Genomic DNA, 26,845 nt, shown 5'->3' on the forward strand with positions numbered 1-26,845 from the left:
CCAACATCATCAAATTCAGCTCTGGGTTGCACTGTTGAAGGCAATGAATCACAAAAGCTCTGATTCACAGAATGTTGTTCAGTTATGACCCTGAGCTTGGCTTTGGGCTGGGATAAGGTCCTTGGTTCAAAAACACAGTTAACCCAGTGCCAAATTCAGTTAGCTCAGTCTGCCCTTCTGCAGAAAAATGCATCTTCTGTCCCCCGGCAATGGTCAAGAAACCTCTGGAAGAGGATTATGTGGTTATGTTTTTGCAGGTTAGATGTGAGCTACTCCAAATAGCTTGGTACAGATTAGCTGCAAGTTTTACAATATCTTATGCATCTACTAATGCCATTAGATCTTTGTACTCTGCTTTAACTGAGCTTTTAGTCCACCAATAATATAATTTTCTTCCTTCCCTAATAATCTTAATTGAACAAAACATTGCCACAAATAATAGGGTTTCTCACAATTTGGCAACTGTCAAGGCAAAAGCGTGATATTTATTGAAAATAAAAGTTGGAGTCTGAATAAAATATTGCTTTAATGAAATAAGGATGCTTTCCCCAATAACTAACAGCAATGCTCAATGCTTTTTTGCTTTACACAGTAAAGATATGATAGGAATCATTTGAATAAATCAGTAACACAGATGAAGAACATTATTGTTTTCAGTCTTGGTGATTCTTCCTGGAAGACCATCCTTCAGATCCCAGTAGGGTATCTATATTGTAGGTGTCCCACAAAAAAAAAAAAAGTATTTTGCACAACTAGAAAACTTTCTTCCCCTTCTTCCTGCCTTTGCTGCTCTGTGCTGGGTGTTTATGGCAGCAATAGCCCAGGGAGCTGTGCTGGCAGCTATGGGCACCTTCAGCTTGCTGTTCCCAGGACTGGCACCCTTTGCAGAGATGCTGTGCAAGGATGCATCACTGTGTGGAGAAACACAGAGCTTGGAGAAACAGCACTGCAGCACATGAAATGCCTTTCTCTCAACTTTGCAGCTCACTTGATTATGGCCCTGTGATGCAGCACTATCAAACCCAGTCCAAGTCATGGCTGGGTTATGCAAATCTGCATCACTGCTTTTTTCCACCCAGGGGAAGAACTTAGACTTCTCACATTTTTTCAAACAGCTATGTAAACCTCTGAATATTCTTTCATAGGTAGGCTGGGAGAACCTGCCAGTAAGAAGTAGCACTGTAGCCATGGTCTGGTCCAGGCAACTTCAGATTCCAGACTCACCAGGGGTTCTTGCTTTGGACACCAGTATGGGGACATCTGGTCTATTCTCATTTCAGAAGCTTCAGATGACTGTGGCCACCAGCAGTGGTGACAGCCCTTCCTAGGCACTAGGCCCAGTGGTGGTGGTCTTGCCAGATGTCTTGGACTTTTACTCAGACAACACCCCTGAGACTTCAGGAGCACTGAAGCAGCCATGCCAAGAGAAGTGGGGATGGCTCCCATTAATTTCAATGGATAACTGGCTGTTATGACTGACTGCAGAAGTGTTAGCCACCACCTTTATGATTCTTTTAAGTTTAAGTGAGCATTTCACAAACACAATCCACAGAGCTAATGCACGCTTGGCCCTATTACATTCTGATGTTGTCCTCATTGGAAGAGATTGTCTACAGGAACAAAGATGTAAATCCAAACACATTAACTGTCATAATGAATTCAGTGACTTATTTGTATAATTGGGAACCTCAAGCAAAACCAGGATATTCATTGTCATCCAAGTGGCAAAAATATGCTGGATCCTGAGGCTGTGTCTTGCTGAATAAGGTAGATCCTCTACAGGACTCCAGAAAACAGCAATGAAAGCAGACAGTTTAATAAATGAGTATCATTTTGTATCAATGAGAAGCATCTTTTCTTTTTAATACCAAGTCGTTGTGGTATTTAGTCTAGATAATATATTCTGCTTCCACTGTTGGTATTGATGTCCTTTCAAGTGAACAGAATATGAAGCCAATAATGAGCTCTTGCTGTTAAGATGTTCAGCAATGAAATAATTAACAATGTTGATGTGTAAATTAGGTTTCAGAGTTTAAATTGCCTTTGCAAACCGTATTTCTCTGGCTCTTGGTTCAGCAGAGCAGGTGAGGACTGGCTGAAAGCTAAATGGCAGCAATCCTTCTACAAGCACATGCATTAGAGTCACAGGTCAGTTCTAGACCAGAAGTGCTACCTGCCAGCTAACCCAGCTAACATTGTTATTCAAAGAGTAAAATGTCTTCTTTAAACCGTCTTCTTTCTTCTTTTTCTGGTGCTCTCCACCCCTGGCACCTCGCTGTGTGCAGTGAAGAAATGTGAACCCCACATCACAGCAAAGGAGGAAGCAATTTCCCCAGGTCTCAGCTCCTTTGGAGCGCCCACAATCACAGAATCATAGGATGGTTTGGGCTTGAATGGACCTTAAAAGATCATTTAGTTCCAACTCCCCTGGGATGGGCAGGGACACTTTCCACTAGACCAGGTTGCTTGGAGGCCCAGCCAACCTGGCCTTGAACTCTTCCAGAACCTCTCCAGGCAACTTGTTCCCATGTCTCAACACCCCTACAGTAAAGAATTTCTTGATAATATCCAATTGAACCTATCCTCTTTAAGTATAAAGCCATTCCCTCTTGTCTTGCTATGACATGCCCTTGCAAAAAGTCCCTCTCCAGCCTTCTTCCTGGGCCCCTTTATGTACTGAAAGCTGATACAAGATTTGCTCAGAGCTTGCTCTTCTCCACACTGAACAACCCAACTGTGTCTACCCATAGTGATGCTTGTATGAATGTCTGGATGCCTTTAATCTTTCCCATACTAGCTGCCATGAAAAAGATGAGCTTTTTCAGAGTATCTCATGAAGTATTTGAATTTCAACAGCCATTCCTTTTCCTATATGAAGAATGGGTAGCCAGTCTGCCTACCCCGTCTCTTTCCCAGCCTTTATTTTAGGGGTGGTCTCCAGGCTGAGGACACACCAAGAGGCATCACAGCTGAAAAGAACTGTGTGCCTAGGTCAAAAGGAGCAGAGAAGGAAGTGATGCAGTTGCTATTTTATTAAGCATTTATAAAGACTGACATCTTTTTACTTTCTAAAACAAGATAAAGTAAGATCATGCAATTAATGGCATATTTGCCAAAAATATATAAAGCACTGAAATTAGCCAAAATCAGTACTCCAAGTTAAGTGTTGCTTGCACTGACATATGAACTTCTGACTTCTACTGCCCTTTATCTTCTTCCAATGACAGTGAGATTGGGGAAAACTCAAAACATAGTCTAGTGCTGTTAAACTCTGCTTCAGAGAAAGAGCTTCCAACATGGTTTACCTCTTGCAAACCAAAGGATGTAGTTTTCCACAGCTGATTCCTAGGACAAGGCTTAGTGGGAGCAGTCCCTCTCACCTGGGCTGTTGGTCTTTCAGGGTCTCATTGTTGGAGTACAAGAAATGAGGGAAGGGAGAAGTTGTGCTTTGTGGTAGGAAAAAACTTGCTGGTTTATACACTGTATTGTATGGATAATCTTTTATAGAATTGAACTACTGAATTGGGAGTATGTGAATATAATCCAGGAAAGCATACAAAAGAAACATTCTGCATACAATAACAAAGTGGCTCTTCTCAAGGCAGCCACAGGTTTTAAGAACCTCAACTGAAATGGAAGCATAGACATAAAAATGGAAGGTGTGAATAAAGTGTCACTGTACATACAGATAATTCTGGGGAAATTAAAGGAGAAAAAAGTAAATTAACAAAATTATTGAAATGGATGCATTTGTTAGCAATACCATACACAAGTAAAGTGGGCACACTTAGTGCTAAAGGAGTTCCACAAGCTATTCCAAAATAGGTTTCCTACCCATTCGTGTCACTTCTGTACCTGTTGTTCTCTGTGTTTCACAAGATGTAATGCTTTTACCTTCCATCCCTGCTGTGGAACACAGAAATGTTTCTGGCTCTGGCTCTGGCCCTGCAGACTGGCATGCTCTGGAGTGCAGTCAGGTTGTTGTCAGCTTTGTGACTTCCTGGCATTAGCCCATGATGACCACACAAGGGTGATGCTGCTGCAGTGTCAGTGTCTGCTGTGAACCCTCCTTCTGTCAGCAGGAACAGACTTCACTCCCACCCAGGGCTGCTCCTTGTTGATGGATACAACTTGATAAAAGCCCCAATTGCCTTTGCTTGCACATGCAGGACATTGTGTTGCATGAGGTGAGGGAGAGATGTGTGTGATGCTCCAGGGGGTCATTGCTTTGAGTGCACTGTTCCCCTTCTCCTCTTTAGTATCAGTTTAGCATGAGTTTGCTTGCATGGGAGTCTTTCCATGTGCCCATCTGTACAACTTTACAGACTTCTACTTTTGCAAACTTTGACAGTGATGCCTCTCATCTAATGGCAGGGTAGCCAAGTGTTTCCACTTTTACTGGACTCCACTAAGTAACAGAGTTCAGAATTTGCAGCTTTCAGCATCCAAAATCTGAATAGTATTGCTCATGGACATTGTGGACACACTTCTGTCTTTGATATGGTGACTATGCCCATATGTACTGGTTTGTACATACAAAAAGATGTGCTTTTCTGGGAGGGTAGATCCAGGTCTAGAGTTTGCTTTTTCTTAAATGCTTTTCCCTGTGTTTTCTGAGCTTTTTTTTTCTGGGAATTATCACAGTTCTGCCTGGAATGCAACAAACTTTCTCTCCTTCTCTCTCTTCATCTTGCACTTACTTTCTATTCCTTTTTTCCCACAGTCCCTCTGGCTCTTTAATCAAGGAGTTCTACAGTAGTCAGAACAGTGGCTGTCCTGGATGTCTATTTCTTCCATACTATTTGCCATGTGTTTATATGAATAAAGATAATGAGAAATATGCAATCCGAAGAACAAGTCACCTTTTCAATGTTTTGCAATCCTGTGCATCCTCCAGACAGCTTCATGCCTGTTTAGAGTGTGTGTAATGGGGGTGAAGTGCCATTTGAGTTGGGACTCTTTTGAATGAAAGCATTTCTAAAACTAACAACACAAACAGCACAACTGAAAACTCTACATAAGCAACCCACCAGAGCTCCAGACCCACGCTGACAAACTACTCAACCTGTAAGGACTGCAGACTTTGAGAAAAGTGCATTTGTATGAAGAAGTATTTAAGTTTTGATGCTAGCAAGAAAACTTCTGTCTTTGGACACCAGAGCTCTTTACCAAAAGCCAAAATTACAGTGGGAATTCTTTACCTTGTTCTTCTGCAGCACCTTATTTGGTGTTTGACTGCTGCTTCCCATGCTAATGCTGGTTTCAGTAGGATGGAGAGCCTGGGAAGTACTTTGGGGCAGATAGGGTTAGCAATGGTGTAATCCTGTTGTCTGGCTTCACCCTCACACTCCGGTTGTCACCCAGAAACAGCACCACTGAGGTATGAGTTTTTATCAAAGTGGTGACAGAGGATAGCCACACTCCTAGTTCTCAGAATTCTTCCACAGCTCTGATTGAAATCTCATGTGTGAGTAAGAGAGGTCTAGAGGGCAAGCACTTAGAGGCATTGCAATAGCAGGGATGAGGATGAAGTGTTAATCAGGAAGGGGAACAGGTGTCTGCAGATCCCACACTGCCGATATCCCAAGGATATGTGAAGGGATTGCACCTGCACATCCCCGACACCAAATCCCTCCCCTGTTAAGGTTGTCCCTGCTGTGAAAGAAAGTGGGCAAAGTAGCTCTCTGCAAACAGTTCCATGCCAGGAGACAGACCCTCTGGGGCCCTGCCCACCATTTCCTTTCCCTTCCTCTACCTCTGCAGGGCCAAGGCAGGAGAATGGGGCTGGACCATCTGGTCCACAGTGTAAAATCAACACGCACACTTTGAATGGAAAAATGCAATTCAAAATACAGTGACTCACAGGGCCCTTTTCTTTTCTGAAAGATCACAGTACCTCACACTTCATAACTTTTCCCCTGATTATAGAAACAGCTGGAGAGGGGCCTGAAAAACGCACTTTAGATGGAAAACAATTTTGGTCTTAAGTGTTGTAAAGCAAAACCCACCTCAAAAGAAAGCTCTCATGACCTGATGTATTTATTCCCTCTGTGTTTTTCAGATGAAGGAGGCCCAGAGCAAAGGAGATTCGCTGCCCAAGGCGGAGCCCAGCAGCCTCTGGGGTGGTGAGGACACAGGTACGGGTGGTGTGCTGCAGGGCGGGCAGTGGGGCTGTGCCTGATGCGCCGCAATTCTGGGCTGCAGTGCTTTGTCTCCAGGCCAAGCCTAATTGAAGGATGTTTTTCATGTCAAACTGAGACACAGGCTCTCACCCACTGAGTGTTTGCTGGGCAAAAACAACAACTGCCCCACTTGTGGGCATAGCCGTAGCACACAATGTGCAGCACGCAGGCTCCAGAGGAATTATGCCATGACACAGGGAGGAGAAACAACAGAATTCCAGCAGATCTGTTTAATGGGCTGTCAGACACATTTCAGCATTGACCCGTGGTGTGAGCAGAGCTCTTGTTAGCTACAGCAAGAGTCCTGTGAATGCATCTGAGGGCAAAAGTGGCCACTCAGTGACCCCTGGTCTGTATGCAGAAGAACTGAGCTGTGCACAAAGAGAAGCCTCAGTAGTTTTGGCAAATATAGAATAAATTATGTTGAGCTCACATGCATTCTTCTTACTCTATCTCCTTTATGTCTTGGTGTTCTGCTTTTTTGGAGGGATGGGAAATTCTTTTAGTGTACTTTGTTTGTCTTTATTTCCCTTTGCCTAATCATAAGCTTAGATATTATTTACAAATGGAAAGTATACCAGATTAACTTGGATTGTTGGTGCTGAGGTTAAATGACATGTCAGAACTGCATTTAAGCCAAGAAAAAAATTACCCTTAAAAATGCTGTGACTACACAGTGCAAATGTCCCAGTAAATATAAACTGCTCCTAACATGACAGTAGATGTCTGATCCTGAGGCAGATTTCACTTGGATTTTTAGGGATTTTCTTCCTGCTTCCTATGCCATTTTTGCAACTGTCCCCCCGGGAAAAATCGCAGAAGCCTCTGTCCCCATTAGGAGGAAATCTTTCACTTCCTTGCTTTGATTCTGAATGCTTAATGCTCTTGCTTAATTCCCCTGACCTATAACCAGTCTTGGCTTCTATGCATTAACATTAAATCCTGATCTAGATGATAAACTTTTATGAAACAAGTTTAGAAATTAATATAATTAGCTAAACACAATCAGTCAGTCATGAGATCTCACAGTAGTGTGTGAATGTTGCAAATTACACTGATTCCTAAGCAGTGGTAGCTATAGCTATAATAATTTTTTTTTCTAAAAATATAGGAATCCACACAGGAAAGCTGATTTAACTAATTTGAGTTGTGTTTTCTTCTGCCTGAAGTACACTAAACCAGTGATTACCCCACTTTGAGCTACATGTGCAGTGGGAGAGCTGTTAATGTCCTTTTGTTTGCTCCTGCTCTCTCTGCTACCATGTTATTGTCTTCTCAGTTAAGTCCACAGCTGGCTACACGTGAAACCACATCTGGGGAATGACCCAGTTAAAAATACAGTATTTAGGCACCACTTCTTGGCAGTGGTGATGAGATGGGGATGCTGGCTGCTCTTTTTCTTACCCATGTTAATTGGGTATCCAGGCTAATTTCAGTTAAAGCAGAAAAGTGCTCATGGCTCTGGGACCTTTTCCCAGAGTAGTTGAAGTTTAAGGGCTAGTAGTTGAAGTTTAAGGGCTCTTCTGCCAGGACAGAACTGCCAATTGTAAAGATTAGAATTTCATGCCCATGGCATTTCTCAGTTTAATGAAGCATCAGCTTTTTTTCTACTTTTCCCCTCATCTTTTCCAATAAAGCCCTATTTCCTGACACAAAAGCTAGCTCAATTAAATATGTAATGAAAGTGCTCTAAAGGCAGCTTGAAATTCAGCTTTGCATCTTAGAGAAGAGAATTATTTTACATTTGATTTTTCTTTTAATGCATTAATTTATACACTACAACATGGTAGCAGATCAAAGGTCTAATAAAGCCTAATTGCAGTTAATATACCTGGCTCTCTATGTGTCATACTGAACTTGCACTAAAAAAGAAATGTAACAGTCTGGATTGAAGACATGGGAAGCCCTTCCAGATTTACCTGCAGGACAACCTTGAGCTGATCCTTCAGCCACTGGTGTCAGGCAGGAAGCAGAACTCCATGGAGACTCAGATGCTGCAATATGATGACTTCACGTTCTAAATTTTTTGTGAAAAATTGTGCTTCCAGTACTTCTAGCTCTAAAGAATTTTTCTTAAATAAAAAACCAAAATCATAATTTCCCCTGACTTCAGATCCCTGCAAAGGGGGTGATGCTGTCACAGTTGTCACTGTTTCTTGTGACAAAGAACAGACAGCGTTCTTCTGACTTACAGGAGAACAGGCTGAGGAGGAGAAGAATCAGTGCCTATCTGCGTCCTTTTCTCTCTCTTGACTATGAAGGAAGACTGGATGAGCTGGGTTTAACTTATTCCTGGAGATATTCAGTAGTGGGGAATCCTCCCATGTCCATTTCCTTGGACAGCCCATGCAGATATAAAACAGAACTAAGTATTTGTGGGGTTTAACACTTTATTTGTTTTTAATTTGTATCTTTTCTCACTGATTTATAAATCTGACACCTGACCCACCACACCATATGGTAAAGGAGGTCAGCCCCAAATTGGCCAAACCAGAGCCCTGGATGATTTCTTCCAGAGTGTGGCATTAGGTGAAGTTTCCAGAGGATCTGCTACATTGCTGCAGTTGTGGGGGATTAAGGCAAGGGAAGGCAAGAGGATGAAAAAGACATCACTGGAGAAAATAACAGGGTGGTGAGGAGATACCATGTCCAGATCTGACCTTTTCTCTTGCCCTAACATTTCCTTCACAGTATCCCTTCCAGACAGTATGCAAACTGTCTTTATTATGTTTGAGGTGCTGCTATGGAACATGCAGATTCCAGCAGGAATCTACATTTTGGCAAGCCCTCCAGGCCTTATAGGAGAGTATCATATGTTTGAAAAGCAGTACAGGGATCATCATCTACAAGCTTTTTGTGTGTTATGGACACAGCTAAAGAATGAATCACACAAATGCATGGGTTGTTGCAAGATTAATAGGGTAAACATCTAGGAAAATGTGACACAGAACAGAAGCCGAGTGTCAGGGGCATCCTGGTTGTTCATTTCTAGTGATTGGCTCCTGCCCAAGGAGAACTATGGCTTTCAGTTTTACAGATATTGAAATAAGCTAATTAAAATGGTCATATTGAATGAAGATCCCACAGGAAAAGATTATATAATTTTTTGTATTTTCTTATGTTGCTTGTAGAAGTGACCTTGACAGTGGGCATATGCTTATGTTGCTTCTTTACAGGGAAAAAATACAAATTTTTTCTTCAGTAATGGTAGCCCAAAGTTTCTCTGTATTATATTTTTCTGCAATACATTTTGCAAGAAAAATCAGTGTGGCTGCACTTCTCAAAGGGTGAGTGAGGTTTGTCCAGGAAAGGTTTGTCCCTAACCAAGGCAGAACACAGTGTAGCAGCATGCTGGAATCCATCAGCCCTTAGCAGCACACAGCACAAACGGGTCAAGTAACAGAACAGCCTGACTGAGGGGACTTTTCATCCTTTTCACACCAATGCAAATGCTCTGAGGTAAATGTGTTTCAGAAGAGAGAAAGGTTAACTAAGGTTTGCTAAGCACTAGCCCCTGATTCCCTTTCAAGGCCCTAGGATAGAGCAGGCTGTCCCCACATTGCCTCAGGAAAGGGTTGAAAGCTTCTTCAAGGACACCTTCTGCTTCTTCAGCTCCTGCACAGGAGATGAGAGACTTCTGTTCATGTGGAGAAGAAACTATGTTTTAAACTTTTCCATGTAAACTGTGGCAATGACTGATGTCTAAGACTTTTGGAAAACCTCAGAAATCTTCCCACTTCTCAGAAATTTGTGGACTAAGGGGTGTGATCTCAGTCAGTGCCATATATTCATTTTAAATTGTTTTAACAATCACAGTGCTCTTTGATATCCTCTGTAATCTCAAGCAGATACTTTTATATGCATTGTCACTGTACATCTCAGAAGGTGATTTGTAAATCTGTTCACTGGTGAGGGAAATGAATTAAAAGCCTTTTATTATAATCAGAATTTAATATGGTCTAGCAAAATTGCTTAGTTTACCTGAGATATGCTATCATTTTTATTTAGTCTATCACATCGTTCCAACAGCGTTGTCTTGAAATAATTACTGAAGAATACAAGCTCTCATCAGGGTAAAACACAGCAGCATAAACTCATTTACTGCAAATTAAAACAGATGGGAAATTGCTGTTGCTTTTAATATGGCTGGACAAAAAATAAGATTGCAAATCTGTTAAAAGAAAATGCAAAACTGTGGCTTACAATCTGTCCTAAACAAAGTATTTACAGCACCCCAGTAAAAATAAGTGAATTTATTCATACCAAGGAATTAGAAACTTTAAAAGAAACACCTCTCCATAAAAAATCATTGGATGCCTGTAGACAGCCCCAGGGGGAAAAAATAATTGAACAAAGATTTCATTAGAATAACTCAGAGAAAAGACACAAATATTGAAACAGCAAATAAAGAATTCATTCTAGAAGCTTCATTCAGAAGCTTCTAGAATTCATTCAGAAGCTTCATGTAAAGCTTCATTCTAGAAGCTATACATCACTACATGGATGTGAATCATCCCACTAAAACTAAGAAGGCTGCTCGTCTACCTAAAAATAAAAACCAGTGTCTGCACCAGTTTGTAGAACGAGGAGTGTACATTCTAACACAGAGTGACCTGCCATGGCCTGGGCTCTATGGATACCCTTTAAGCTCAAGACCAGCCTGGCTGGGGGAACAGAGGTATCTTCATGCACACAAACTTTTTCCTTCTAGGTCTGTTAGTACATAACAGATGTATCAGAATCTCCAGAATCCCAACACAGTTTTAACAACAGAAAGTACAGGTTCTGCTCTGCTGGGCACATTTCCTGGGCTCTCAGCATTGTGCTCTGCCTGCACATCTTCCAGCACTTGAACAAATGTAGATTTGAAAGGGAGTAAAAATTGAAGGCACACTATCTGTATGAGATGTATTTCATTTAAAGCAAGAGTTAGAGGTGTTCTCCTTATTACCAGAATTACCGTAGCAGTTCTAGTTGGTTTATATGATCCTTCACTTAAAAAAAAGAAAAGTATATTCTTCTTCTTCCCATTCAGGAGGGATTGGCTAAATGAGGGACAACATGAAGAACTCTACATTAAGTGTTTTGAGGGAACAAATACATGGTTTTGGTGTCATAGCGTTGTTTAGAGGGCCCTTGTGGATCACCCATCCCACTCCAAGGCCAGACTATGATCAGTGCTGGAGCAGGTCAATGTGGATTTAGTCGGGTCAAGGCTTGGAAACCTCCAGGGATAGAGTTTCCTCCAGCTCTCAAAACAACCTGTATCCAGGCTGCTCTATGCTCTAGGTGGGCATTTTGTTTCCTAATGGCCAAGCTGAACACTCATCTTGCTGCCATTGCCCCCTCTTGCACCTTGTCACCACTGGGAAGAGTTTGGTTCTGATGTCATTGTAGCTCTTGATCATGAAATCATAGGCTGCTCTTCAAGTGCCTTTGACCTCCTCTTCATCAGATGCTCAGATGCATGCTCAGATGCTCCTCTTCACCAGATGCATCAAGCTCAGCTCTTCAGCCTCTCCTCAGTGCTCCTGTGCACTAGAACCTTAATAGCCTTTCACTCTGGCTCCCTCCATTTTCTTAACATCTTTCATGAGGTGGGTGGCCAAAATTGTCCCACTTTCCAAATCCTACTTGACTTCACCCTGTGAAATAATAACATGAGAAATGATCTCAAATGATTTTGAAGATGACTTTGTCTCATAATGTCACACTGAAAGTGACTGTAGCTGATGATGTTGCCTTCAGAGAGCTGCTTCAACTTGAAGCAGCCAGTAAGAAAGAAAGGCCTGAGAGAAAAGAAGGTGAAGTGAAGAAGCAGATTAAGCCAAAAATATCACTCCAGGGAGTAGTGGAAATGCTGGAAAGAAGACAGAGGACAAAAACAAAGCTGAAAAAGAAAACATGACAAAGACCAAGGGAGCAGTATAGGAAATTACACCATAACACTTTTGTTACACTGCGATCCAGACAAATGTACACTAATATCATCTACTTAGCAAATGGGGATGGGTCAAGTTTGAAATCATTTAAGCTAAGAAGTTTCATTCTCCAGAGAGGGGAAAGCCAATGGCAAAAAGAGTCCTCCAAATAATTGTCTTGCTCTATATCATTGAGCATGCTGCTTAGGAGCTTCATGATGACAGCCCTTGAAATATATCTTTCATTTATTTCAGTCCCTTTATAAGTCTGCAGGAGAATTACATTCCTGTTTTGGAGCGGAAGGTCCAAAATATCCTCTGTTAGGGATTTTGTCTCAGCTTTCTGTGCTGCACACTTGTATGAGCATACCCAAACTCACCTCTGCCAGCTGACTGAGGAATGACTTAATAAGGGGAATCAATCTGGAATTTGAACTGGCCCTCCTGGAAATGCTATTTGAAGTCTTCCAAAACAATGAACAAATTGTCCATACAAGGACTTCCTCTAAAAATTACTTCATTGCATTTAGGGCAGTACACTACCCTCCCCACAACTCTGCAAACATCTGACTAACAGCAACTTGCTCAAGAGAAAATGAATAAGCAGAACTTCACTTTACACAAGAAGAACTGTCACATTTTTGGACTTTTTCCTGGGTTCTGAAAAAAAAATATCACATGACAAAACCAAAGGAGTGAACAGCCCTGACATCACGAGGGTTGTCAGTGTACTCCAGACTAGATAATGTTTACAGAAAGATGATGAGGACTAAATTTCTATCCTGTCAAAGCTGTGCATGGTAAAGAAATGCCTTGGCAGGCAGGATCAGAAAGGGCTTTCATCGTGTTCGCACCTTGCTGCTGTGCATATTTCCCTGGAGTTTTTGTAGCACAGATGTATCCCAGAGTTTTTGGAGGTAAAAGAGAACAAATTCCTCTCAGAAAATACAGCCTGGAAATAGCTTTCTCTTTTTATAGAAGCCAGAGCATTGTTTATTGATTCTTGCAGCCCAGAATGGCTCTACAACACTGCTATTTCCGTGGGATGTTGTGTTTGTGCGACCTGCCTTCAGCTGTTGTGCCGTGTTGCTATGTGCAAAGGCTGACAGCTGGTGTGTTTCGCTCCAAATTAGTGCCTGCCTTTCACTCCAGAGTGAAGTAATACCTAAACACAGGGCCAGATTCCAGCTCTCTATGGAAATGCCCCCAAAACAAGTGAAAATACTACCAAAACACATGCTTTGTACCCATTTCCTGATCAGTCACACGATACTTCCTCTTTCTATATGGAGTTCCCCACACACTCCCACATTAGTTCCCTTTTTTTTTTTTTCCTTTCTTAGCAGTCTAAACATTTCACATTGTGAAAAGAATTCAGCATCTCAGCAGTTCCACATTTCTTGTAAGCTGGCCCCACAGAAGTGTCAGGATGCTGAGCCATGCTCTGGATGATGGCATATAGCCTGGAAGCCTGCATTTCTTCCTGTGGAGCAAATTCAGAGTAAAATGGGATTTTGAAATCTATTTCAAGATCTCCTGTGAAAAGGATGGTGTCTCACAAAGCAGGACTTTTTACAAGTTGATAGCTGTAATATATTGATAAAATAGTTTTTAATCAGTTTAGCATTCTTAAATTGCTTAAGGAGTGTTTGAATTGCCTCTTTGTTCCAAGCAAAGGTTCTCATGGTCCAGGACCTCATCTCCAGTAATGGTTCATGTTAGATACCATTCAGAGATGTCTCACAGTCTTTGACAGTGCTAGAACATCAGTTGGTGACCTAAAACAATAGCTGCAATTTTTTTTTCTAAGTAATCAGTAAAGCAAAAGAAACATGGAAATAAATGAAATAATATTCTCAAAACACTCTTGATAAAGGCAAGTGAGTGGATGCCCAAGGCTTAGCTTCATTATACGGTTTTTTGTGAATTTGAATCTTATAGCTGCGCTGCACAAGGTGATCCATTGATAGTTTTGTAAAAAACTAAATAATCTCTAAATTACAGGGATTAGGACTTCAGAGACACTGTTAAAGGCACAAGATACTGACAAATGCCCAGAGAAGTTTATGCCCTTTCCTGGCAGCCACAAATAGGCTTATACAACAAAGTGGGACCTGATGTATCTGTCTAATAATATTCTTCAATATTTAAAACCACCACATCTGAGAATAAAAATGCATATAAAGACAAAACACTCATTATATTAATGAAATAATGTTGGTTCTCACAGTTTCTAACCTTATAATAGACTTTCCTCTACTCCGAGAACAAAACACATTTTCTTGTTAAGCTGTTTTTAACAAATATGTTCACTAGTTCATTAGTCATTACTGTACATACAAGTATCTTTCAGTGAGCACAAATTCTTGAATAGGAGTCATTTTATATTATTCTATGATAGGAGTCATTTTATATTTTCTATGACTCACACAGCCAAAGTGGCTTGGAAATTCACTAGCTGTGGTTGCAGCACGTAAAGACAAACATACTTGAAATAATCAAGGCGAATGCTCTGGGGTTTCAGTACTTACAGACCTTTCATCAGTGTGACCTGAGACTACATGAAAGAGTTGAAAGTTCTGTGTATGCTGCTCAACAGAGTTAAACAATCTAGAATAAATATGTATTAAATTAAATGCACAATCACACCTATATATATGTATATGTGCATAATACTAAATATGAGAAAACTGTGGTCTGTAAAAAGTACTTCACAATGCTATCTCCAGACAAAGCTGAGCATACTTTACTACCCTGTACTATCTATTTTGAAACAGATATAGTGAAATCAAAATAGGATTAGGCAGATATAGAGTTACTACTCAGCTGAATCTGGCATAGGCAGATCAATGCATATTTCATAATTTCATATCTCAAACACCAGCACTAACACTTTTTCTTCCTTTCTGAGAAATGTCTTTCCTTTCTGTGGCCCGTGTCTGCCACTAAGCACTAAGGAACTCAAAACTGTGGATCAGGTAAAAAACAGAGTGCTACTTTCAAACCTCATCAAACTTGGGAGAAGACAGCATTTTACTTTGATCCCAAGTACAATAGTTGTGATTTAAACCTCTCTTTTGAGTCAGTCAGTCTGGGTCAGTCACCAAAGGAGCAAAACTGCTGTCTAGTTTTGCTTTGTAGGAGGTGGGCTATATGTCCAATGAGTTGAGCATGGGATTGAAAGTCACAAGCCTCACAAACTGTTTATTCTATTTCAAGCTCATCATATGACAGTGACCTAAGTCATCCAACTTCCCCATCTCCTCATTCTTTAAAATGTCGCTGCTAATATTTGCCGGTTTGAAGGTTTAAAGCTCTCAGGATAAAAGCATGCATAAGTAAAAATCTTTGCTGAGTGAAAGTCATGCATAACAGCACTGGTTCCCTATAACTACAGAGAAATCCACAATACTATGCTTTGCAAGTGACTAAATGCTGCCATTGGCAACTAAATTATGCTTAGCCTTTCTGCATTCAAGCTTTACATTTGCCCTCAGTGGTTCATCTGTCTATACTAGTGCTGAACACTAAAGGCAGAAATTCTTGTTTTCAACCTCCTATCTCATTGGACAGTACTTTGCTTAATCTCTTATGTTTTAATTTCTTCACCTGGCACTTTATCTAAAGTTTTTCTAAAGAATTCCACTGTCAACAAAATACAACCTGCTTAGTAATGTTTCCTATATTGCAGCAAGCTAAGGCATGTTCACAATGAGGCAGAGTTCCAGGACTTAATTTTTCTGATGCTCTAGTAAAAATATATAGAGATTGTTGAGTCTCTCATGTTCTTTCTTCCCTAAAATCCCTAAAATAAATTCTATAGTGTTATTAAGCTTGTCTTGTGTGAAAGATCGAAAGATCATTATATTCAGCTAGGCAGAGAGGTGGTGTGGTCATCTCACTGAAGGTATAGAGATTAGTGTCACACTGAGAATTATGTACCAGCCACACTGCATTCACCAGAAGTCCAATAAGATAAACCTGCTCTTCCCCTTTCCTGTATGCAAGCATTTTCTGAAAAAAAATTCATATTATAAGGTTCTGATGGGAGCATTACAGAAGTATCACAACTACTTGGAGCATGGCACACTTGCAAATCTGTATTCCTTTTTTTAAAAAAGTTTAAAATAACACTGCAGTGAAGGCATATAAGATCAATAACACTATGCCTTGCCCACTAAGTGGGCTGGGACATGTCTGCCTCCAGCTTCAGCTGTGCCAGCTGAAGAGGCTGTGCCCAGCTGCTCATCACCTGGCTGACTAATGCAAGTCAGTGGGAGCTCCCACATGGAGATCTGCCAGCTGATCCAAGGGTTGGTAACACCCACCATGTGGGTGCTGATGAACAGATGCACATGCATGGGGGTGCAGATGCCTTTGCTGAAGGCTGGAAAGGTCATATACTCACAGCCTGTGGTCCACTGCATGACTGTGCATGGGTGAGTGTCTGTGCTTGTCAAATCTCCTGATTCTTATCCTTGAACTAGATGAAAATTTGGAGATAGTTAAATATGAGTTAAGAGGAAGAGACAAGAAATGTCAGAGGAAAGGTTGTTGGACATGATATACATAGCAGCAAATGCAAGAGTTGTTACACAGACAGCCAGGTTGTATGTTCCAGCATCTTCTCTTGGTCTTGAAGCCTAGTAAATCTATGGACAAAACACCTGAGCTTTTCTTTGTAGAGTCACACAAAGCAATTACAAAAAACTAAAGGCAATTTCTAGCAAAGTAAATAAGGTTTCCAATTTACTTTGGTAAAAGTGTTAAAAAAATGGGCTAACTGGAACACTACAAAGAGATTCACAGTGCAGTGAATGACTGAACAGGTTTGAAAATGGCATCTAGAAATGAAAAGAGAAATTAATGCTGGGAATGTTTGTGGCTTTTTCCTTCTGTATCTGCCTATGAAACAGCTGTGGGATTTCTTTGTCTTACTGTACTATTCTTTGTGATGATCATATGCTGTGGGAAAAGCACTTTCCTGGCATTTCCAGCATGTTGGATGGCGGCAGGTGATGCTACCAGTTGCCAGTTCAATGGGAATATGGTTATACTTCCTTCCTTCCCCACAAATCTAGATTCAGGTCCTTCCTGCAACAACAGCCTTTTAGGTGCCAGTGCTCCAAAGTCCCCCATTTTTCACTGTGATGGGTAGCTCCTGCTGGGAAGGGAGCCAGGGCTATAGTAATATCAGATATCTCAGTGGCATTCCTCCAAGGTACAGCAAATGCCTCCACTGCCTGCTCTGGCTCTTGCCATCCAAAACTGTCTGTTTACAATGTATGTAAACCTTACAAATAAGGTTGGCACATAGGGAATATATATTGTTGTACAGTAATCATAATCCAGATACTAGCATGGGAGAAAGTTAGCTCTGCATTTAGTTTTTGGTGCTGCCCCAGATCTCCCTCAGATGAGACATATTGTCTACCCTGTGGTTCAATTCCCACCTTTGTAAAATAGAACTAATATTTTCACATCTCTCTGAGATTATATCAGGCACAGTGCAATGCAAGATAATGTCAATTAATTTCAAGAAAACTGGTATGTCTTGTATATCCACTCAACACACAACCACACAGGGCTGCTGGCTGGAAGACAACATGTATAATCCAACCTTGAGGAGCACTATGGAGAGTTATAACAATGTTACAAGTATTCTTTCAGGTCCATAACTAGACTGGACTAAGGTTGGGAATCTCTGGCTCTGGCTAACATATGTGGTGTTTACACTTGCCACAGGATTTTTTCTTTTATGTAAATATATATAGGTCAGAAATAAAATAACCAGCTCTCTCAGCATACATAGACAAAATTACTCTTTAAAGTGATTCCACATCTTTTACATGTAAAACTTCAGAAATAAGAAAAAAAAAATCCACAATTCAAATCAGCCTCTACTTATCTGTGGGTTTCAAGACCAAACTCCTTCAAATAAACAGTAGACGCTGCCTTATTCAGGCCACAGATGCAGAGTTGCCTTCAGGGTGCTTATCTGTCTCTTCTGACCAAGGAGGGTACATTTGGTGACCATGTGCCTAACTTGAGTACCAAGACCTAAGGAAAGTAAATATATTGTGAATGAATATATAAATATTTTTACTCCATTTTGGACCAGTTACCTAGGGCAAAATTAACACTTCTTCCCTTACTCCCTATCTTAGATGAATTAGTCTACACTCAGAAATGCTGTAACAACCCTACATTTATCTGGGTTCTGCAAGAGACCCAATATCTTCTAAAATTATAAATCACCAGTTACCTAGGGCAAAATTAACACTTCTTCCCTTACTCCCTATCTTAGATGAATTAGTCTACACTCAGAAATGCTGTAACAACCCTACATTTATCTGGGTTCTGCAAGAGACCCAATATCTTCTAAAATTATAAATCACTAAGCACAAATCACTATAGATAACCCCCTATTCATCATGCATATTTTGCATCCTTCTGCCCAGGACACCCTTTAACACTTCTTGAAAGAAAACGTCCTACAAATAATAAGGAATATCGAAACTCAGTGTGATGGCAAGAGACACAATGGTATCACCAAGAGGAAAATCATTGACACCTGGCAGTGAGTGTCTTCCTTTATCAGGCCTCTGTTTTCACATTGCCAAGAATCGAACTTGTTTTGAGTTAGGACCCAGCTGAACTTCTCTCTGGCAAAAATTCCTCTCTTTGACAAATTCCCTCACTATTTACATCATTTAGTACCTTATCTTCAATGTTGCTGGAAGACTTACAGACTTAAAGAGATCTTTTCTTTCAAGATAATGAACTGATGATGATGACAATCATGATGATGGGGGTTTTGTACACACATAAAGGACATTGAGATATCATGATAGCCAACACCTAGTGGAACACTAGATGAAGAGATAAGAGAAAAGGAGATGACCCCATAGCTAGGTTAGTTCAACTGACATTTGTATTTCAGGACATCTATTTCATGCAAGACTTTCAAGGAAACTTGTTCAGATTATGCCCTTGTCAGAAAATGCATAAATGCCCTTCTGCTATTATCCTTTAAAAACCAGTTTTGGAAGAAAAAGTCTGAGTGTGGGAGTCAGCTGACAGTGTAGACTTACACTGTTCATTCTGGAGCTCCTCACATAAGGCTGCCTTGTGACCAAAGGAAACCAGCAGACTGAACTCATAGCATCACTTAGAATGTTCATTTTTCTCATGACTTGTTTTTCATCACTTTTCCATCATATGTTTTCACCTCCTTTTCCATATTAGCACTATTCAGTTCTGCTAAGACCAGATCCTGTGCAGTCACAGCACATTAAATTTCATAATATCAATAATGAATTTAAGTATCTGTCATCCAGTGCAGTTTTATGAGGACTCTAAGCTAGACAGACTACACAATACTGCAAAGACTTTTACTAACCTTGGGGTGGCACACTCCCAGGAAGACACGCTCAGGGGAAGGCATACAAACACAGTTTTCCTGCAGTCATCCCTCTCTGATTGCTACAGGCTGAAATACCTGCAACATTTACTCATAAAGTCACAGCGACAACAACTGTGTTAGACTCAAATCCATGTGTTGGGACTAAAATGGAACTCAGGGCATTGTTTATCAGCTATTATAACTAGAGGTCAGTTCATCTAAAGAATGCTGTAATTTTCCACTGGTTTCTACAAGGATGGGAATTACTTTTTTTTTTTTCACAGCACAGCCCTGCATCACTCTGTGATCCTGTGAGCATAATCCCTTGGCACTAAAGCCTCTTACTGACAATGCAGTAAACCTGCTCTGTGGGCATCAGAAAAGGGAAATAAAAGATGTTCCAAATTTGTATTTCACAAAATATGACACTGAAATCAATTAGATGTTTCCAGATCAATAGGGGCTTCAGTCAATAAACCTCCTGTCAACACAATGTCTAGAAGACCTGTTGACAGCATTTGAAAGCTCCTGATTTAAAATCTCTGTTGGGGTTGTTATTAAAGCTGTTACTCAGTTACTTATCTGTTCGCAGACACCATTTGTGGGGGCAGCATGAAGGTCTTGACTGAAAGTTTTGGCTGTTGCACATAAAACTTAATTACAAGGTCAGAGACTTTTGTTCAGGATATACAGGAGGAAAATAAAAGCTTCTGAAATTTTGCTTCAGAGGACAGATGCTGTTAAAGAGTGCCATTGTCTTCTATAGTTGGGGGCTGTGTCATTCCTGCAGTTCAAACCCTGAACTTCATCTTCATTTAATTAACCCAAAGCCAAATACTGCTGAAAATATTTGCAGAATTTGAAGAAGTTTCCTTCCAGAGTCAGCCAAGTAATTCTAGGAACCTGCTGTATCCTAAGGTCTTGATTCAGCAAGATAAGTAAGCAGGAATTCATTTATTCAGCATTGAATTCATTGCCAAACTGAAGTTCAGAAGCTATCAGAGAATTGAATTCCTGAAGGATTGAGGCACTGAGTTCCAAATCAGACAATGAGGACCAGTACAGAATCAGAAGGGAGCTCACAGGTTCATGTGGGCTGCTGAAGCCTCCGATCTTCCTGAAGGGCAAGAGGGAGAAGTTTCTGTGTGCCCCGAAAGCAGTGTCAGGCAGGACTAATACCTGCCTGCCCACCACCGAGGAATAAGCCCTGCAAACAGCAAGGCTTTTTTAGGAAGACGAATTTACTCAGCTCAACTACTGCTGAATGTGCTTTGAAGTGCTTTGAGCAATACAGGCCCACGCTAGTGATGAGCTGCTGTTTGTTCTTTAAGATAAATCAATTCACATCCCTCCTGGCTTTACATCAGGTATGTCCCAATCTCTGAGTCAGCAGGACCCTGGGGTGACCCATACCAGTAAGCCAGCATGTTTGTGTCTGCTCTGCCCTCTGCCCAAGTGTTCCATGGTTCCAGCAGAGTCTGTGTCTTTCTGCATCTCTCACAGCCTGGATGCGGGGCTGTTTTGAACGCTGTCATGGTGAAGAGCTTGATGAGCAAGTGTTTACCTAGTGCTACTTTTGCATGGAATACATGTACTTGGCAGAGCCAAATGCTTCACATTAGGTTACAAATCAAATCAGTTCTCTTCCTTCTTGCCAGTGAGCAGCAGTTCCTGGAGTTTTCTGGTACAAATAAAACAGTATCATGCCACTCAGAAGTGCAGTATAAGATTGTCAGAAGGTGAGTATGTGCCCAAAGTCCATACTTTGGGTCAGTCTGGGTTACTGGGTTAGCTGGTCACTTATCATTATCTAATATTGCAATATGACATGAGAAGGAAAAAACAGGCAACTATTTAGGGATATGCTTCAACCCATCCCTGGCTTACAGGGATTTGTGGTACAGGAACATTTCAGGTCAGACATGCTGCCTGTGTAGTTAAATCTTGGGTGTTTTTTTCCTACTTGATTTGTCCATCCGTTCTTTAACTCACCCACTCTTTTGGAGTGTGCACATCCTGGGCCAAAGAGTTTTATAAACTTTTAGTATTTTGTTTGTGGAGTCTCCCTTTCCCTTTTATTTTCAGTATCTACCCTCTTCTTTATTATTATTCATTTTGCTTTGAAAAACTCTTAATTTAGAATTTCAGGACAGTTTGTCAATTTTTTAGGCTGAGTAACATGAGTGTGGAACATCACTGTGATTCTTTGATTCTTTTCCTGTATTTACTTTTTAGCTGTACAGCCCTAAGACATTGTCTATACAAATTTTTGATGCGATTTATTGAGATATTCTGATGCTCTCCTGCAAGACTTGGCATCTGAGAAATGGGATCTTTGATTACTTGTTGCTTTGTTGTGCTCTCTCCTGCCTTTTAACTCTTGAGGTTTGCTGCCGTCATTGTAAGGAAAAGTTTAAAAATGCAACTTAAGGACACCCCGGGCTTTGGAGAACCCAGTTATGAATTGCTTAAAACGCTGCATAACTTTAACTAAAAAAATAATAATAATTCGTCCCTTGGGCGACATTCCTGCCTTCCACGTTAAGAACATCGCTGCTACGAGGCACCTCGAACACGGGGAGGGGGCGAGGGCCGTGCCGGATGCGGGAGCCGGCAGGTGGGTGCCGCACGGAGGGACAGGACAGCGGCTTCCCGCGGCGGGGCGCGGCCGGGGTGCGCGGCGCCGGCCCGGGCGGTGGCGGGCGGCGGGGGAGCGGTGCCGCGCGGGCGGGCGGGGGGCGCCGCCGGGGCGCTGCCGGCGGAAGGCGCAGGGTGCCAGGTCGGAGCGGGGCGCCGGTCCCGCCCCGGCGCTATCCGGCCGCCGGGGAAGCCCGGCCGGGAGCCGCAGCCCCGCGCCCCCCGCGGGCAGCAGCAGCCCCCGCCCCGCCGCTGCCCGTGCCGGACGGGAGGGGAGGGGGCGCAGGACCCGCGCTGTGGGTGCGCGGCCGCTCGCACCGCGCCCTGGCCGGGGAGCGTGGGCAGCGCCAGCTTCCGTGGGGCAGGGCCGGCCGCGGCCGGCAGGTCAGGGAGGGCCGGAGCGGCCCCCCCGCCCCGCTCCGCCCGTGCGTGTGTTTGTGTGCGCGCTGATTACAGTAATTTTGAGGGTGATGTTGCAACGGGGCAGAGTGTGCGGGGCGGCCCGTGCTGAACTTTATAACGCTCCCGCATGTCAGCCGCCCTCGATAGCGCGTCCATAAAGGGGTCAGCGGGAGCGCCGGCCGGCCTCGCCGCCCTCGCCGCCTCCCTCCTGCCTGCGGGCCGCCCGGCCAGGAAGGGGAGTTATTCGGGATTGCAGCAGCGGCCGGGAGCGGGAGCCCAGGCACAGCCTCCGCGCCGCCGCGCCGCGCCCGGGGTCCCGGCAGGCAGCAAGATGAGGGGCAAAGAGGAGAAGTCGTCGCTGAAAGGTGGGTTCACCGCTCCGCCCTGGCAGGAGAACTGTTCTCCACGGGGAAAAGAACCCTCCCAGCAGCGGGGTCCCCGCGCGGCGATGCACCGGGGGATACAGGCGGGTGCGTGCGGGGGACAGCCGAGGCAGCGCTTGGCACGAACAGAAGCCAGGTGACTTGGCGAGAGCAGCGGAATCCTTGCAAAGAGACCGACGCAGAGCGGGGGCGAGGACGCTGGTGTAGCCGGCTGGAGCGGGGGCGCTTGCGGGCGGCGTGGGGGGCCGCGGCTGAGCCGGCAGGACGGCAGTGGGTGTCAGCCTCTGGCAAGCTGTGTAGAACTGCGGGTGGGTAGTGCCGGAGACTGGGAGCCGCTTGCCTCTGTGCACAGCCGGCAGAAACGTGCCGCTGGTCATCGTCTTGTAGCCTGGAGATGCCAGCAGGCAGGAGGGGCAGGGGACGGGGACTCTGGTGACTCTCCAAACTGTGGATCTCGAGTGTTTTTTAACAGCAATACTCTGAAAACAGTTCGAAGGGACAGAGACAACTGTCTGCGTCTCTTTCAATCTATCAAGCGGGGTTTTTTGAGGATAGTTTTAAATTCCAAACTTTATTGTGGAATTTTTTTTCTTTTTTTTTTAAATTTTTTGTTCTCCACTTACATTAATGACAGTGGCAATCTCTGTGTGCAACAGAGTGAGGAAAGCCACAAGTGAGAGAATTTAGAGCCCCGCCAGCTGCAGTCCACATTTCCTTGCTTCCTTCCCTGGCGCCGGCTCCCTTCCACTTCCCCGAACCGGGACGGCGGGGCCGGCCAAGGGCCCCTTGCTCCGGGAAGGCCACCGGAGGCTCGGAGCCGGCATTCCTCCCTCTTTGCTCTTTCCCTATAACGCCATTGTAGCGCTTTTGAAAGACCTGTGCCCAACTCGCAGGGGTCTGTCTGTCTCTCCTGCGGGTCATCCATGTTGCCGTTCAAGGTGCGCTGCTGCTTGTGACCCTGCCCTGCTGCGGTGCTTGCCCTCCCCCCCGAGGCGCAGGGTGCAGGCAGCTGCCAAGGGATGCCGCCCAGCGGCCGGCAGTGGTTGTGGGGGGAGGCAGCAGCAGCGGGTACAGAGGGAAAAAATAAAAGAGTAAAAAGACGGTCTCCGGGCGGGGGGAGGACGGGGGCAGGTTGCAGCTGGAGCCGCTGGCCGCAACCCAGCGCCCTTCGTTCAGACAGCGAGGCGAAACACGCGCATGAATAACACCCCGTCGGGTGGAAACTTCCAGCCGCCTGTAGGGCGCAGGAGCTCGGCACCCCCCTGACCCATGCCAGAGCTGCGGGCGGGGATGCGCCCCGGCGGGGCGGCCTGGCGGCAGGCCGTGGTCCTTCCCGCGTCCCCCGGGAGGAGGGCTCCGGCTGCATCCTTTCACCTTGGGCGTCGTGCATGCACCAGCGCTCCTGGTGTGCCCCCGGCGCGCCCGTAGGGAAGCGACTGAGCCATTAAATCCCGGGTACACGGTGTTCCCAAATGACCGTGTACAGTAAAAACAAAATCTCCAGAGCGGGGTTGTTTTCCTTTCTCCCCCCCTCCCCCGTTATTGCACTTGTCCAGCCCTCGGTCATCTCCCCGGCTTTTCTAGAAGCAGATTTCTGCTCTCTCCTCCAAGTTCAGGGAACGGATTTTTTTTCCTCGTTGTTTCCCTTTTTGGCATTAATTTTTTTTTCCTTTTCCTTTTAGTTATGTCCCAGCCAGGATCAGGGCAGTGCACAGAAGGGACATTTGTTTGTTTTATTGAAAACCGGGCAGGAAATTTTGTTCTTCTGAGTCACTGCGGCTCCTTCAGGGAGACGTCAGCGTCCCTTATCGCCGCTCAGCCGGTGCGGCGGCAGCGGACGCAGACTGCGGGCTGGTGGGGGGGACACCCATACTTTCGGGAAGAGGTGGTCGTCCTAAAAACACAGCTTTATATAACCGTAAAATAAGTAGGGCTGAATAAAAAAAAAGGGGGGGGAGGGGGAGAGAGAAAGTCGGGGTTACGGGAGTTTGCTGTCAAGGGAAAAAAAAAGGATTTGATTCGTTTGCCTGTGGATGCTCGGCATCCTGAGGCAAGGTCCTGCGGGGGTACTGTGTGGGGGCTCCCCTGAGGGTTGCGCCCAAGGTAGGGCGGTGGCACAGGCAGCGACGATTCCTTCCCCTCCCACCCTCGACATCCCCCGAGGCGGCCACTGGCCGCCCCTCACAGGACGTCGAGGGGGGCGCGATCGTCGCCGCCCCGCCCCGGACCCGCCCATCGCCGCCGCCACATAAACGCCGCCGGGTGCTTCGTCAAGTCAGTGCGGTGCTGGGAGCTGGTGGTACTGTGCTCTTGCTGCGTATCCCACTCTCGCTTCAAAATGACCGTGAAAGCAGCTGAGGCGTCTGGTCCTACCTTGACTTACTCGAAGATGAGAGGGATGGTGGCCATCCTCATCGGTGAGCGGCGTGCAGACTTCTTCGAAGATGCTCAAGGGGCTGTGATTTTTCTGTCACGGTGGCTTAACGATTTTGTTTCTCCTTTCCTTTTACTTTATAGCTTTCATGAAGCAGAGAAGAATGGGACTAAACGATTTCATTCAGAAGATAGCCACCAACTCCTATGCATGCAAGCAGTAAGTGTCAGAAATCTTGTGGGGAGGGGATTTCAGTCACAAATATCCCTAGATATTGCGAGATCTAGTTTAAAAATAATGTTTGCTTACTGCAATTCCTGCGGCATTACTGTTACGGAAGAATTTATTTGTCTTGTTGAGGTATTAGTCACTTCGCAACCATCTCTGTGAGCTGAGTTTGGAACAAATAAGTCAGAGATTTCTAGGGACCCGTCCCTATTTTGTGCCGTACTTAGTGTGTATATAAATGTCTTTGTATGATGGAACTTACTGTCACTAGAAAAATTTTACTCTTTAAATCGAATGGATTGTTTTGGTTGCCTTCTGTAGTAGACTCAACCAAAACTCTTCCGCGATACCTGCTTGCCCTCTGGTGGAAAGATCTGCCTGTGCTGCTCCTGGTAACTCCTAATCATGTGTGCTCTTATCCTTGCAGCCCTGAAGTTCAGTCTATCTTGAAAATCTCTCAGCCTCAAGAGCCTGAACTTATGAATGCTAATCCTTCTCCTCCGGTAAGTAGATTTTACTCAGTGTGACATTTTTAGAACATCAATTCGGCCACTAATAGAAGTGTAGCGAAATTAGCATCATGAGTATTGCATTAGTGCAATCTCATAGCACACTAATGTAAACAAGGAGTAGTTGGGTTAGACTGAAACTTTCTGTTTCAAACATAAAGAAGAAATGTTTAAGAAGAGTTATGAGTTATTTCATCATGGAATGTGTCAAAGACTTCAACAAGCACTTTTAAGTAAGCTATGGTTGTTAGACTCTTCTTAGGCAGTACCTCTTAGTTTAAGGTATCTGTTAGAGATCAAGTTTTAGTGGCAATAAGAGCGTTAGTCTTTATTTTCAAGGTCCCTTTATTTATATTTCTAGAAATGATAAATTGTTGGGACTCTCACTGCTGAGCTGTTTTAATGAACATGGTTTCTGTTTATTTTTTTAGCCCAGTCCTTCACAGCAGATCAATCTTGGCCCATCATCCAACCCACATGCCAAACCATCAGACTTTCATTTCTTAAAAGTGATTGGAAAAGGCAGTTTTGGGAAGGTAAGCATAACTTTTATTTTCATTCTAATTTATTTATTTATTCTTGAGCTCTTCTGTGAAATACCAGCGAGTGGGGTTTGTACTGCCATTGGTGAATGGTGATTGCTTAAACCAAACCTGAGCACATCCAGTGCAGGAGCAGGGACTCTTCATTTGAATGAGTCAGAAGAGCCAGGGAACTCAGTCCTCTAGTGCTATGAATAATAGATGTACTTGGCTTTTGGAAGAGAAAGAAGCTAGATGTAGTATCTTTGGGCTAGATAATTCT

General features: G+C 43.7%; 1 protein-coding gene across 3 annotated transcripts in view; it reads left to right on the plus strand.

Moving 5' to 3' along the window:
• Positions 1-26,845, plus strand: part of SGK1 (serum/glucocorticoid regulated kinase 1) — a 69,881-nt gene that overhangs the window by 38,967 nt on the left and 4,069 nt on the right. Inside the window, exons 3-6 of one of the 3 annotated variants that reach the window (XM_071436229.1) lie at positions 6,062-6,137; positions 25,448-25,523; positions 25,960-26,035; positions 26,473-26,577. In XM_071436229.1, the coding sequence (XP_071292330.1) occupies positions 6,062-6,137; positions 25,448-25,523; positions 25,960-26,035; positions 26,473-26,577 (333 nt within the window). Of the gene's footprint in view, positions 1-6,061; positions 6,138-22,602; positions 22,913-22,936; positions 25,348-25,447; positions 25,524-25,959; positions 26,036-26,472; positions 26,578-26,845 lie in introns of those variants that run through there. The other 2 variants (XM_071436236.1, XM_071436247.1) reach the window with 2 other exon arrangements.

This window comes from Agelaius tricolor, unplaced genomic scaffold (genome assembly GCF_023055355.1).
Source record: "Agelaius tricolor isolate 1412-34295 unplaced genomic scaffold, bAgeTri1.0.p SCAF_1, whole genome shotgun sequence".
NCBI lineage: Eukaryota > Metazoa > Chordata > Aves > Passeriformes > Icteridae > Agelaius > Agelaius tricolor.